The sequence below is a fragment of the Schistocerca nitens genome, chromosome 3, assembly GCF_023898315.1.
Source record: "Schistocerca nitens isolate TAMUIC-IGC-003100 chromosome 3, iqSchNite1.1, whole genome shotgun sequence".
NCBI classification, from domain to species: domain Eukaryota; kingdom Metazoa; phylum Arthropoda; class Insecta; order Orthoptera; family Acrididae; genus Schistocerca; species Schistocerca nitens.
In genome coordinates this window covers 785,614,220-785,629,870 of record NC_064616.1, presented here as the reverse complement: position 1 = coordinate 785,629,870, position 15,651 = coordinate 785,614,220, and the positions used below count along the sequence as shown (strand labels likewise).

General features: G+C 37.7%; 1 protein-coding gene across 1 annotated transcript in view; it reads left to right on the top strand.

The window, feature by feature from the left end:
• Positions 1–15,651, top strand: part of LOC126248800 (collagen alpha-1(XI) chain-like) — a 571,383-nt gene that overhangs the window by 355,100 nt on the left and 200,632 nt on the right. Inside the window, exons 5-8 of the mRNA XM_049950192.1 lie at positions 1,855–2,082; positions 6,309–6,536; positions 9,958–10,032; positions 14,174–14,284. Coding sequence (XP_049806149.1) covers positions 1,855–2,082; positions 6,309–6,536; positions 9,958–10,032; positions 14,174–14,284 — 642 coding nt within the window. The remainder of the gene's footprint in view (positions 1–1,854; positions 2,083–6,308; positions 6,537–9,957; positions 10,033–14,173; positions 14,285–15,651) is intronic.

The window sequence follows — 15,651 nt, the reverse complement described above, 5'->3', positions numbered from 1 at the left end:
TAACTTTTGTTTAAAACTACACGATACACTATTGTGTACCGTAATAATAAGTAGCTGGTGTGAATATAGTGTTGATCCGTGTGCGGTTTTGAGCGTAGTGGTTGTTAATATTACTTACACAAATGAGCGAAGAGGCTGTAACTGATCCTTCTGGCGGCTCAGTATACACTTTCGTGCCACTTCTGCGTCGCATTACCCTATTACACATTTGTTTCTCTTATAAGGTGTAAGCAGGCTGCTCTTATTCCCATGAAGTAATGAGTGCTGTCGACAAGGGATCTCAGATCGATTCCATACTCCTCGATTTCCAGAAGGCTTTTGATACCGTTCCTCACAAGCGACTATTAATCACATTGCGTGCATACGGAGTATCGTCTCAGTTGTGTGACTGGATTCGTGATTTCCTCTCAGAGAGGTCACAGTTCGTACTGACAGACGGTAAATAATCGAATAGAACAGAAGTGATATCTGGCGTTCCGCAAGGTAGTGTCATAGGTCCTCTGCTGTTCCTGATTTACATAAATGATCTAGGTGATAATCTGAGCAGCCCCCCTTAGATTGTTTGCAGATGATGCTGTAATTTACCGTCTAGTAAAATCATCAGACGATCAATTCCATTTACGAAATGATCTAGAGAGAATTTCTGTATGGTGCGAAAAGTGGTAATTGGCACTAAACAAAGAAAAGTGCGAGGGTACTAAAAGAAGTCCGATAAATTTTGGGTATACGATAAATCGCACAAATCTAAGGGCTGTCAATTCGACTAAATGCCTAGGAATTACGATTACGAGCAACTTAAATTGGTAAGACCACATAGATAATATTGTGGGGAAGGCGAAACGAAGACTGCGCTTTGTTGGTAGAACACTTAGAAGATGTGACAAATCCACTAAAGAGATAGCCTACATTATACTTGTCCGTCCTCTGCTGGAATATTGCTGCGCGGTGTGGGATCCTTACCAGAGAGGATTGACGGAGGACATCGAAAAAGTGTAAAGAAGGACAGCCCGTTACTTGTTATCACGCAATAGGGGTGAGAGTGTCACTGATATGATACGCCAGTTGGGGTGGCAGTCACTGAAACAAATGCGGTTTTCTTTGCAGCGAGATCTATTTACGAAATTGCAATCACCAACTTTCTCTTCCGAAAGCGAAAATATTTTGTTGACACCCACCAACGTAGGGAGAAATGATCATCATAATAAAATAAGAGAAATCAGAGCTGGAACGGAAAGATTTAGCTGTTTCTTTTTCCCACGCGCCATTCTAGAGTGGAATGGTATAGAAGTAGTATGAAAATGGTTCCATGAACCCTCTGCCAGGCACTTGAATTGCAGAGTAACCATGTAGATGTAGACGTAGATGTAGAAGGATGAGGGGTTCGTCTCAGCAGCCATAGTGTTACGATCCGATTCCAAACATCCGCTCCCAGCGTCCTCCGCTCAGGAGCAAAGCAAAAGTGTAGTAGTTTGATCACTTCACAGCGGGCAGCAGCAATGTTCAACGAAAAAAAAAATGTAATGGATACTTTAACCACCCTGGCTGCCTTACCTCACTTTCCCCTACCTAAAAACGTCTTACCAATAATGTGTCGTCGCGCTCGGTAAGTGAAAGCACGAAAGTCTGGCGTCATTTGTTACATATCTTTTCCTCTTAGTGTTAGTTGCAGTACTGGTAGATTTTCGCTTTGTATCTTAGCAAATATTTTCCGTCTTGCAATCTAAACGCAGTTTGCCGTATTATCTCGAAAGACTAGTTTTACCTCTTGACGTGCCTGTCCTGCAAATCTTTGGTACGCCTTGTATCATCTTAGGAGAAAGAAGTAAAGTGTGTGACTCGTGTCCTGGTGTGCAGGGGGACGTGGAGCTGCTGGCCATAGCACCAGTGCCGGACGAAGCGTACGAACTGTGCCGCGACCACTCCGTGGACTGCGAAGAATCTCGGTACAGCGCTCTGGAGGGCAACGCTGATGATGACGGCGACGGCGACAGCGAAGGAGACTCAGACGTGGAAGGGGAGGGGGACGCTGACTTCAACGATGCTGGCGAGGATCAGACAACCATCCCACCCTCGCCCCCATACGTGAGTATCAACAGAACTAAATGCCAAATACAACCATTAATAGTTCTATATACTTATATAGATATGGTGTCTGTCCATTGATGATCTGCAGCCGCCTAGAACGAAATTAGAATTGTATTAATACCTTCAGCTGCCAACGGGCGTTGATATATATCAACGGGGACAGGTGAAAATGTGTGTCCTGACCGGGACCTCCTGCTTACATGGCAGACTCTCTATCCATCTGAGCCACTGAGGGCACAGACGATAGCGCGACTGCAGGAACTATCTCGCGCACGCCTCCCGCCAGACTCACATTCTCACCTTGTATATCCACACACTACATTCGTAGTGTCCCACCCCAACACACTCATTACTTGTGGAAGACATTCTTACCAAGTCCCGTAAGAGTTCGAGGAATATGTGTGCATCCGCACAGAAGAAGGAGGTCATGGCCGGTGTTGTCAGAATGGATATGGTGTATGTTCTTTCGGACATGTCCGAATGAACAGACACCATATCCATATAAGTATATAGTTCTGGCAACACCGGCCATGACCTGCTTCTCCTGTGTGGATGCACACATATTCCTCGAACTCTTACGGGACTTGGTAAGAATGTCTTCCACGAGTAATGAGTGTGTTGGGGTGGGATACTACGAATGTAGTGTGAGCAAATACAAGGTGGCCATGTGGGTCTCGCGGGAAGCGTGCATGAGATAGTCCCTGTAGTCGCGCTATCCTCTGCGCCTTCGGTGGCTCAGATGGATACAGCGTCTGCCATGTAAGCAGGAAATCTCGGGTTAGAGTCCCAGTCGGAGTATACCTTTTCACCTGTCCCCGTTGATATATATCAACACCTGTTGGCAGCTGAAGGTATTAATACAATTCTAATTAATAGTTCTTGTGTACGATCATCCTGTAAATAAATACTTTTAATCTCTGATAAGCAATGTTAAAGGACTTGGAAGAGCAGTTGAACGGAATGGACAGTGTCTTGAAAGGAGGATATAAGATGAACATCAACAAAAGCAAAACGAGGATAATGGAATGTAGTCAAATTAAGTAGGGTGACGATGAGGGAATTAGATTAGGAAATTAGACACTTAAAGTAGTAAATGAGTTTTGCTATTTGGGGAGCAAAATATCTGATGAGGGTCGAAGTAGAGAGGATATAAAATGTAGACTGGCAACAGCTACGTTTCTGAAGAAGGGAAATTTGTTAACATCGAGTATAGATTTAAATGTCAGGAAGTCGTTTCAGAATGTATTTTTATGGAGTGTAGCCATGTATGGAAGTGAAATGTGGACGATAAATAGTTTAGACAAGAAGAGAATGGAGGCTTTCGAAATGTGGTGCTACAGGAGAATGCTGAAGATTAGATGGGTAGATCACATAGCTAATGAGGAGGTATTGAATAGAATTGGGGAGAAGAGAAATTTGTGGCACAACTTGACTAGAAGAAGCGATCGGTTGGTGGGACATGTTCTGAGGCATGAAGGCATCACCAATTTAGTATTGGAGGGCAGTGTGGAGAGTAAAAGTCGTAGAGGGAGACCAAGAGATGAACACACTAAGCAGATTCAGAAGGATGTAGAGTGCAGTAGGTACTGGGGGATGAAGAAGCTTGCACAGGATAGACTAGCTTGGAGAGCTGCTTCAAACCAGTCTCTGGACTGAAGATCGCAACAGCAAGCAATGTTCAAGAATTTGTGCTACATTTGAGCCAATGGTCTTGTAATTTCTCGAAAAATGGTCCTTTCCGTTGATTCTCACTGGTAATGAGGATCTTCATCAAACTACCTTGGAATTCATCTATCAATAACTTCATGTGCATGATGTCTGAAGAATATAAATGGGTTTGTAAAGTTTGTCAGTAGGTCTCTAGTACAAAAACCTGAAAGGTTATGGGACTGAGATAGTGTACAATGGGCATTCCCATGCAACCAGATGGAACCTGTGTGATGGACAGTCTATGTCAGCTGAGGGTTAGTTTGTCTGATTGAAAAGATATGACATAAGTAACAAGGCAAACAAATAAGTTCATAAGGCAATTTTACAAACAGTGCTTTAGTAATATGTGTCTTCAAAGTAAACTGCAGTGCATCAGAGTGAGAACATTGGAGCAGTTTTCAACAAACCTACTACCAGAGAGGCCTTATGCATCATGGATAAATCTGCTGGTAAAATTCTAACACTTATCGAGTTTAGGGGGACACCCATGAAATCTTTGATTGTTTACCGATTATCGTCAATTTGACTATGCTGATCACGAATATGACATATTTTTCATCAGTTTTGAAATAGTAAAACAACATATTGTCATTTAATCAAAATGTAACAATACAACAACATAACAATGTGATTGAAACAAGAAAACAACATATTCTCATGTAATTGAAATATAACAATGCGTAAAGCTCATTCAAATTAAATTGCAGCAAGCTAAATCGCAGCAGGCAATTTTATCTGAGTGCTTTGATGTGCTATGATTTAGCTTGAATGATGTTTGCAAATAACATATTCGTGGTTCAGTCAAAAAAGAGATTTACTCCTGGTATACAATACTTTTTTTTTTTTTTTTTACAAATAACGCATTAAATAATGTAATGCCACACTGTTCACTCATATCTCCCTATCAGTCACTGCACACACTATACACACATTGTTTCATAACATCTCACACGCACACACACACACACACGGCCGGCCGAAGTGGCCGCGCGGTTCTGGCGCTGCAGTCTGGAGCCGCGAGACCGCTACGGTCGCAGGTTCGAATCCTGCCTCGGGCATGGATGTGTGTGATGTCCTTAGGTTAGTTAGGTTTAACTAGTTCTAAGTTCTAGGGGACTAATGACCTCAGCAGTTGAGTCCCATAGTGCTCAGAGCCATTTGAGCCACACACACACACACACACACACACACACACACACACTGGTGATCTCTGGGCTATTTTCTATACCACAACTTCCCATTTACTATCCTGAAAAACTGAGTCAGCATCCCTCCATAATGAGTGAGATGTTGAGCTCAGAAAGAGGAAGAGGTGCTATGCATAGCTTGGGGCTAAACATTTCTAGAAAGGAAAAAAGAAGGGAAAAAACATAAAGTGAAGGTGTTATGTGGAATATTGGATATATTATAATCATTATTATTATTATTATTTATTTGTATAACATTTTTTATCAAACCCCTACTCTGTTTTAGCTAAGTAATCCTTCAATGTATAAAATGTATTGCATAACATGTGCCTTTTTAAATAAGTGAATGTTTGCAATTTCCTTAATCATTGTGAATGGAAAGGAAAGGTGAGCAATGATAGTGGCGCCGAAAGTATTTCCTCCTAAATTCCGTATGTTGATTTGTAGAGTGTAGATGTAGCTGTAGCAAGCTTCCTCAGTGACAGACTATGAATACTAGCAGACTCATGGCACCAGTGGCACTGTTGAACATTTTGCTGTTTCCTGGCACTTTCACAGACATGTCAATAAGGTTTCATTTGTACTCAGTGGACTGTACACTAACAGGCAGCACATAATTTTTGTTTATAACATTGAAAACAAAGTTTTCTTTTTATGCCAAAACTCACATAAAAAAGAACTTACTTTCAATGATCACCAACACCAATTGCTAGATGCTAAACTCTACATCTCTTCCTGGAAATGTAAAGAAGCCTTTATTTGTTACTAATACTTTGCACTAGTTGTTCTTGAAATTTCATCAATCAATAAAAGCTGAAATCACGTTACACCTACTGGATGAAACCAATAAATGAAAATGGCATTTTAGAGCCGCACAAAAATATCAGGTGTCATATAATGAGGGAAACAGTGGGATAACTATGAAGCTTGAAACTAACATGACACACACCAGATCTCAAGCTGACAGAGTACAGCTAATGTATTCAGATCATATTTTTCACATGAAAAGACTTCATCACAGAGGCAGATTCAATTTTTTAAGTTTAAGCTGGAACAGTGAAATGGAAGTATGTTACTGAAAAGTGTCTCATTGGTTGTAAATTTTAGCATTAAAATCTACTTTTGTTTGCAATATAAATTCCTTTAAATCAAGTTATTACTTGATGTATCACTATGAAGTTTGACATTTTGTGTTCAATAACCTGACAGCATTTGTGAATGATTCAAACTTCTTAACCTAGTTTTTATTTGTTCAACATACCACTTGTTATCATGCTGTAGACCTTTATTATATAGAGCTTGCACATGTTTAATTGTCTGTCTCAGTCTGAAGGATCCGGAGAAGAAAACTGGTCAGGAATAGACTACGACGCACAAACAAGCTACAGTGGCTACGGTACCGTCATTCCTGTGCGTGGCCCACCAGGGCCGAGGGGATACATGGGACCACCTGGGCCCCCAGGACCACCGGGCCCCAAGGGCCAGCCTGGAAGAGATGGACTAGGAGGAACAAATGGCATTCCAGGCCCTCCAGGACATGTATTCCTCATTCCTGTGAGTTATGTTCTTAAATAACTTTGAATTTCATGGGTCTTGCCATATTTATCTGCTAGGATAAAGGATAATTTTGGCATAAAAATTTTTTTAAGACTTCTTACAACGGAATATACTATGCAGATTTTTAATATGGTGACCAGCTACACACTTAGTAATAACCATAGTTAAAAAAAAATCTGCAAAATAATCCAGTGAGATGTTAATAAAATGTACACTGAAACCATACTATAAATTACTGTGATTCATGTATCTGTTTTCTAGTAAACTGTTGCACTATGTCTTTAGTCATAGAAAAAAGGGATTTGGGATGTCTGAAAGCAGAGGAAGTTAGTCTGAAAAATATGCAACACTAATAAGGGGTCAACTATAGTTTGCTTCCAAAAACACTGAATACCTCCAGTAAATTGAACAGTGGTAGAAAATGAAGAAAGAGGTGGTCCCAGAAGCCAATAAACAAAATGAAACAAGCCACTAAGAAAATGATAACTCAAAAGGTGGGAATAAGTCACAAAACAAGGAAGGTAAGCACTGTTATCAGAGACTGTAAAATTGCATTGTATCCTATTTCACAGGTCTCAAATCAATATATATTAAACACATCAACAGAAGAAGCAATTTAAACAGAAGAGGGAATTATAGAAACAAGACAAAGGAACTGATGATGAGGAATCAAAGTGGAAATCTTGGAAATAACACAAAAAATGAATAGAAGATAGATATCTGAATTTTCTTAAGAAATACTACTAAATATTGGAATTCTTAGAATCACTTGTACTTTTGCTTAGATTTTAAAAGTACACTATGATGTGCTTTATTCAGAAACTGGCTCCTTTTATCTTTTGGATGCTTGAGACATCCGTCATTTTGTGCTTTAAATGTCAAAGAGATAGACATTATAGTAAATGTAAAATATTTGTTGCAAAATAGTGTAGCTGAATCTGTAAAAAAGTGTTTTCAAAAACAGAGAAGTCAATAAAATTTTCTAATCACTGTGACACTGGATAACACCTCATAAGAAGAGCAGGTGATGAGGAACTGTTGTGCAAGAGTAAGCAAATAGAAAAATATATTTCTCAAGAAGATGAAGCACTGTAACAACTCCTTCACATATGTCACTGTCAAAGGACTTCATAATGGAAATGATGATAGCAGTGCAAGAAAAGGTTGACATAGCTGAAGTAAGTTATTCAGTAATGAGGTGAAACTTTGAAAGAAGACTGAATAATAAGTTTTCCAACAGCTGGCAGAAGTCAGTCACATACCTTCAGAATTACTAAAATTAGTAGGAGGTACAGACACCTGTCATCTGATGTCAAAAACTATGAAACAGAATAATCATTATCTGATTTCCAGAGGATCAGTATCATTATATTACCAACGAATTCATTACCAGGTAAATGTGAAAACATTTGGATCTTACACTTCTAAATTTCTTATTAGTATAATATGCAAAAGAATTGAAAGGAAAAATGAACAGGCACTGCACAAATATCACTTTGGTTTCAGAAAAGAAACAGACACCATAGCAACAATTGTAAAATATTCAGAAATGCTGATTAGTGGCAGGAATAAATAAAAAGCATGATACCTCCATAGGATTTGTAAAGTTGCAGAGAACTTTCAACACTGTGACATAACCCAAACTCCACCAAAAAAAACTTTCCAGAAAGTGTGTGATACAATGCCCCACTGAAGGCTGTTAATGAAGGTATGAGCATATGGAATAGGTTACCTAACGAAGGAACGAGCATGTGGAATAGGTTACCAGATATGTGAGTGGCTTGAAGATGTCGTAAGCAATAGAACCCAGTACATTGTCCTCAATGGTAAATGTTCACTTCAGGGAAGTGTGAGAGGATCATGGTTATTCTCTACAAACATAAATGATCTAACAGATAGGGTGAGTAGCAATTGGGTAGCTGTTTGCTGATGTCATCATTTAGTGTCTGTAGGAGGATACAAGATGGCTTAGACAGAATTTCTAGTTGATTTGATGAATGGCAGCTAGCTCTAAATGTAGAAAATTGTAAGTTAATGTAGATGAGTAGAAAAAACAACCCAGGAATTTTTGAACACAGCATTAATTGTGTGCTATTTGACTCAGTCAGAGTAATTAAATATCAAGGCATTATGCCTCAAGGTAACATGAAATGGAATGAGCATGTAAGGATTGTGTGCTAAGTGATGCATTGACTTGCTCGATGATTGTAGTGGGGAATGCAAATGATTGATTTCAGTTTATTGAAAGAGTTTTAGGAAGGAGTGGTTCATATGTAAAAGATACCATTTATAGAACACTTGTTCAAAGCAATTCAGAGGCAAGCTGCTAGATTTGTTACCAGTATGTTCAGACAACAAGCAAGTATTACAGAAATGCTTTGGGATCTCAAATGGGAACCCGTGGAGGAAACACGATGTTCTTTTCGAGGAAAGCTATTGAGAAAATTTAGAGAACTGGTATTTGAAGTTGAATGCAGAATGATCCTACTACTGCCATCGTTCATTTCAGGTGAGGACCATGAACATAAGGCAAAATAAATTAGGGGTCATATGGAGGCATATAGACAGTCATTTTCCCCTCACTGTGTTTGCGAGTTGAATAGGAAGGGAAATGACAGGTAGTGGTACAACGTACCCTCTGTCATGCACAGTTCCATAGATTGCAAAGTATGTATATAGATGCAGATATACACAGGTACTGTATAAGGCAAGATTTACGACATCCTAAAAAAAAAGAAGGAAACGTGCAGTGTATTAACATTATCACTTAATTAATACATTCATTTTACTAATGTTTTGCTGTGACTCCATGTTTTGGTTACTCTAAAATACTTTAGTACCATTTACTTTCTTATAAATGCCATTTTGCAGATAATATTCATTATAAATTTCCAGTAATTCTGCAAACAATTTATAAGATATCCAAGAATTGTGGATCACTGATAATGTTGTAAAGTTTTACAGCTGTGGTAACATACATGTTGTAGTGCTAAGTAAAATGAAACAAGACTAAGACATTAGGTTTATATCTGGAAGAACTGTGGTTTGTTTATCGACTCAAATACTTTATATTTCTGAAGTTTTTAAGCACATGTCACCAAAAAGCTAACCAGAAAAATTAAGTCTGTGTTACCTCTGACTAATCAAATATAACTAGAGCATTAATTGTAGACTCTGTCTATATGATCAACTGTTAACTTGTTGAATAGCTGTGGTGAGTCAATTGCAAGTAGCATCATCAAAAGTAGTTATTGTCAGTCTCTTATATTAATAAAGTTGGGAGTTTTTCCCTAATTAGTAAAAAGCTGCTAGTATTCTTGTTATGGACTGATTATATTTTCTTCAATTCCCTCCAAACATTTTTCAAGATATATTACAGGAAGTAATTTTTTCAAATTAGTATTTCATTTTCTTGTAGATGAACATTCAAGGTAATGAAAAGGGTCCAGATCACCAAGCAGAGCAGTTTCGACAAATGTTATCACAACATATGGTAAGTATTTACAATTTTGCTATCAGGAACCTTACTGTTGTGAGACTATAAAACAAAGTAACATTGTGAGCTCTCTGAACAACAATAAACATTACAAATAATTATATCCATTTCACTGTAGGGACTGACTACCACAGTTCTTACCTCATTTAACAAAATGTACTCTGATTTTAATTGATTTTCTGAAGTAATTGTATTCCTTACTTACAATAAAATGTGAGACTTCTTTGTGACTTTCCTCTGTGAAATTACATATCATTGACAGACAGACTGACGTGAGATCATTACAGCCTAATATGATGAAAATTTAAAAACATTATTAATTTTCAGTAACAATTAACAATTCTGTATTTCTATTACTACATATGCATTGTGTATGTTGACAACTTTTTGTCTTTAAACACACTGTATAAACTTAAGTTTCTATATGTCCATCTTTTTAGAGATGGTTCGTGACTTGGCTGTTTGATTCAGGATGTCGAACTAAACACCTTTCAGCTGTCTAGTTTCCAACCTTATTTTATTTGGCAACCAGTTTCAACATTTTACTACACCATCCTCAGGCCCCTGACCAATGTGTAGGAAGATTCTATCTCGGTTGTGATCAAAACAGGGGCCAGCAATACTGATATTAGTAGAGTTTTGCTATAGCAATCACTTCAACCATCATCTGCTGATGGCTATAGAAAAACTCTACTAATATCAGTATTGCTGGCCCCAGTTTTGCCGGTGGCCAATGATGGTTGAAGTGATCGCTACTGCAAAACTCTACTAATACCATTATTGCTGGTCCCTATTTTGATCACAACCAATGTAGAATCTACCTACACATCAGTCAGGGCCCTGAAGATGGCATAGTAAAATTCTGAAACTGGTTGTCAAATAAAATAGGCTTAGAAACTAGATGGCTTAAATGTGTTTAATTTGACATTCTGTATAAACTTAATATCAGTCACTAACAATGTAAGTCAAGTAAAATAGTTACAAAGAACTTGATTTTCTTTTTATATCATTATCATCTCTGTAGCTAAACAAGCTCCTCCTTAAGTAGTACCAGTATGTGTCATACGTAGCTCACACATACCGTTAGAAGTTTCATCAAAGCCATGTAATCCATGATACATACCCAATCATGCATTATAGGTTGCTGAAGATACTTCAGATATGAAAGAAATGCAATGTATGTAACAGACACTCAAAATGTAAATAATTTAGGAGTAAAGAAGACCACTCACTGAATAACATAAGCTTTAAGTCATCAACAGGCACACACAAAAGAGAAAGTAAACTTGCTATCTTTCAGAGTCGGTCCTTTCTTGAGCTAGAGCATAAATACACACACATGCATGCATACATGCATGCACATACACCTCTGTGTCCCTACATAGTGGCAGCTGGATGCACAGTGTCATGACTGCATTTCAGAAGATGAACTGGGGTTGGGGTTACGGTGGATGAGATGGGTTTGTGGTGGGTTGGGTAGGTAGAGGAGGGGAGAGGTGAGAGGCAGGAGGACAGGTTGTGGTGAGAGCTCCCTACTTAGCAATCATATACAACCTCTTGCTCACCGATAGATCTGTACCTACAGATTGGAAAATTGCGCAGGTCGCACAAGTGTTTAAGAAGGGTAGTAGGAGTAATCCATCGAACTACAGACCTATATCATTGACGTCGGTTTGCAGTAGGGTTTTGGAGCATATACTGTATTCAAACATTATGAATCACCTCAAAGGAAACGATCTACTGATACGTAATCAGCATGGTTTCAGAAAACATCGTTCTTGTGCAATGCGCCTAGCTCTTTATTCTCTTGAAGTAATAGCCGCTATCGACAGGGGATCTCAAGTTAATTCCATATTTCTGGATTTCCGGAAAGCTTCTGACACCATTCCTCACAAGCGACTTCTAATCAAGCTGCGGGCCTATAGGGTATCATCTCAGTTGTGCGACTGGATTCGTGATTTCCTCTCAGGAAGTTTGCAGTTCGTAGTAATAGACGGCAAATCATCGAGTATTACTGAAGTGATATCAGGTGTTCCCCAGGGAAGCATCCTGGGACCTCTGCTGTTTCTGATTTATATAAATGACCCGGGTGACAATCTGAGCAGTTCTCTTAGGTTGTTCGCAGATGATGCTGTAATTTACCGTCTAGTAAGGTCATCCGAAGACCAGTATTAGTCGCAAAGTGATTTAGAAAAGATTGCTGTATGATGTGGCAGGTGGCAGTTGACGCTAAATAACGAAAAGTGTGAGGTGATCCACATGAGTTCCAAAAGAAATCCGTTGGAATTCGATTACTCGATAAATAGTACAATTCTCAAGGCTGTCAATTCAACTAAGTACCTGGATGTTAAAATTATGAACAACTTCAGTTGGAAAGACCACATAGATAATATTGTGGGGAAGGCAAGCCAAAGGCTTCGTTTCATTGGCAGGACACTTAGAAGATGCAACAAGTCCACTAAAGAGACAGCTTACACTACACTCCTTCGTCCTGTGTTAGAATACTGCTGCACGGTGTGGGATCCTTACCAGGTGGGATTGACGGAGGACATCGAAAGGGTGCAAAAAAGGGCAGCTCATTTTGTATTATCACATAACAGGGGAGAGAGTGTGGCAGATATGATACGCGAGTTGGGATGGAAGTCATTAAAGCAAAGACATTTTTCGTCGTGGCGAGATCTATTTACAATATTTCATTTACCAACTTTCTCTTCCGAATGCGAAGATATTTTATTGACCCCAACCTACATAGGTAGGAATGATCATCAAAATAAAATAAGAGAAATCAGAGCTCGAACAGAAAGGTTTAGGTGTTCGTTTTTCCCGCGCACTGTTCGGGAGTGGAATGGTAGATAGATAGTATGATTGTGGATCGATGAACCCTCTGCCAAGCACTTAAATGTGAATTGCAGAGTAATCATGTAGATGTAGACATAGATATGGATGAAAAGAAAATCACAGCTGATTTCAGTGACTAAGCAACTTTCAGTTGATACCTGAGTTACACATGCATAATTTAATTTTCAGCTTCAAGCATTGCAGTATATCCACATTAAACATTCGAGTGAGTGTTGTAACTGATAACTGTGCTCTAGATATTGACACAAACTGATTTTAATGTTCTAATATGACCAGGTATCTGCTGACGGTAATGATAAATCATTGATTCATTATGAAATATGATAAAAGTGAAGGGAAGTCAAAACCACACAAAAGTGTGAAATGTATAATAACTATTTTGAACCCCAAGAGAAAGAAGACATGAAAGTAGACAGTAACCCAATGCTACATTTGCAACAGCCAGCTGCAGACAAACAGTTTACACCACATTATTCATATTTCATTTGTTTTGTTTGAATATAATCATGCCATTTTCTATGTTATTGCCTATATTTACTAAGCAACTATGTCAGAAACCAACCTGTGTGTTTCACAGTCAATTTTGTGCAATCTTTTCGGTCTTCCTTTCTTCTGAAATTAAAAAAAGTTAAGGTGATAACTATAAAGTACCAACAAAACACTGAGTTTGTATTATTAACCATTACGTTAGGCCTTTCCTGTATGAATAGCAACTGTTGGCTAAAAAGTTTGTTCAGATCTTTTTTTAAAATATTTGCTTGAATTATATGTGCTGAACAGTTTGAGTTAAACCCACAGCTTAAAGTCACAGTTGCCAGATCAAAATCTGTTGCATATATGTTTTCAGTAAAGTATTTAGTAGCTTAAGTACACAAACTTATCTTTATTCAATTTTGATTATAACATTTTTTCCCAGAATTGCTGTTCTGAACATATTAGACATAACCATACATATTTCCTTTAGATGGAAAAACAAATAAATAAATTAGGGAGTATAAACAGAGGATACACAATGTCGAGCAAAGCACAAAAATTTTTACATAGGTACAATGAACAGAAATCTGTACTTAAGATGAGAAAGTATTTAACTCCAAAAATACACTGTAGTTGTTTTTAAAGAACAAAGAGAAGAGAATAGTTCAGTTTCATTAAATGTCTGGTGTATTATATTACATTTAATCAACTGCTAAAAAGAAAATGGACCTTCAAAACATATACCCTACACCTCAAGAATAACCATTCTACAAACCAAATGATGTGTGTCTTTTCATCTTTTCAGATGGCTATGAGAGGATCTGAAGGTCCAATGGGATTAACAGGCATTCCAGGGCCTGAAGGTCCTGTTGGTCCAGAAGGGCAGAAGGGAGAACCTGGGGACATTGGAGAACCGGTGAGGTTACAAAAACATACAAACAACATATTTTGCATATTTGTGTATTATTTATTTACCATTTATTACTAGTCTGTGTCATTCACTAGCTGTGGCCGGCTAGGCTGCATCAAAAGTTTCGAAACTGATATATTACTAAACAAATAACTCACAGTATTACAAAAAATTTGAACAGATTAATCTTTTTAAGATAGATCCGTTTAATCTACTGTTGATAGTTTAGTCCTCTGACAGATTTACTAGTTTTGGAGAAAATTCTGTAAATTCAGTCATCTTCACAGTCAAAAAACGTGAATGGAGTATAGTGTATGTATTTTTACATCTGTAGAAATTTTGTTTTTGAACCTCTCCAGTGGCAGGATCTGCACTTCGATGAGTAGTGATATGATCACTTTCAGGGCAATTTTCTGGACAATTGACAGATTGGTACATTTATGCTCTCTTTTTTGCAGGTGTTGTAGCCATGTAACTCATGCCTCTTGCTGAAGGAATTTAGATTTTCCTTGACATCAAGGAGACACAACAATACCTAATGACTATAAACAGTTATTGTTCCCATTGTTGTGAATAATGGCCTACAGTGTTCCTGTCTCCTGCTTAATGTTATGATCATTATTGCTTTTATTTTTAGTAATAATACTTTCATGCAGTCTGTAGAGTGACCTTTATTCAGGGATCTAAAAATTTTATCTCCTCCATGTATTTACATTTATGAGCTGTTTGTCTTTATCTGTACCACTCCAGAATTATTTACAGAAAACCATTTTCAACAAATGTATGACTCAAGAAACAAAGCAGTTTCATGTTTCCATCTCATAGACTAAAATTCTACTCCCAGACTACTCATTAAATTGCTACGAAAATTTATAATACATTAAAAATGAAAAACTTTCACAGTATTGAACTATGTTTACTGAAGATGAGATTATGTGCCATCCTAGTGCAAAAATATTTTTTTTCGCTCATGAAATTTATAATGATGATGGAGATAACTCTGTAGAGTAATAAACAAATGCGTAGTGATTTTTGTACATTAAGGTTGTTTTTGTTCTTTGTGCCACACATTGCATATATATATATATATATATATATATATATATATATATATATATATATATATATATATATATATATATATATATATATATATATATATCGGGCACATTATCTATCTTGATCAGTCTCTCGTACTTTAAATCAATGATTTATGTATGTACATCTTGAGATAATAAGATTGTGATTCTGATTATTTTGACCATATAGTAACAGGCCAGAGCCATTATGGCTGTGAAACAATGGGTAATATGCTATTAGGAGATACTGATCAGTTATTACATGTTTCAGTTTTCTTAGGAGATATGTGACAC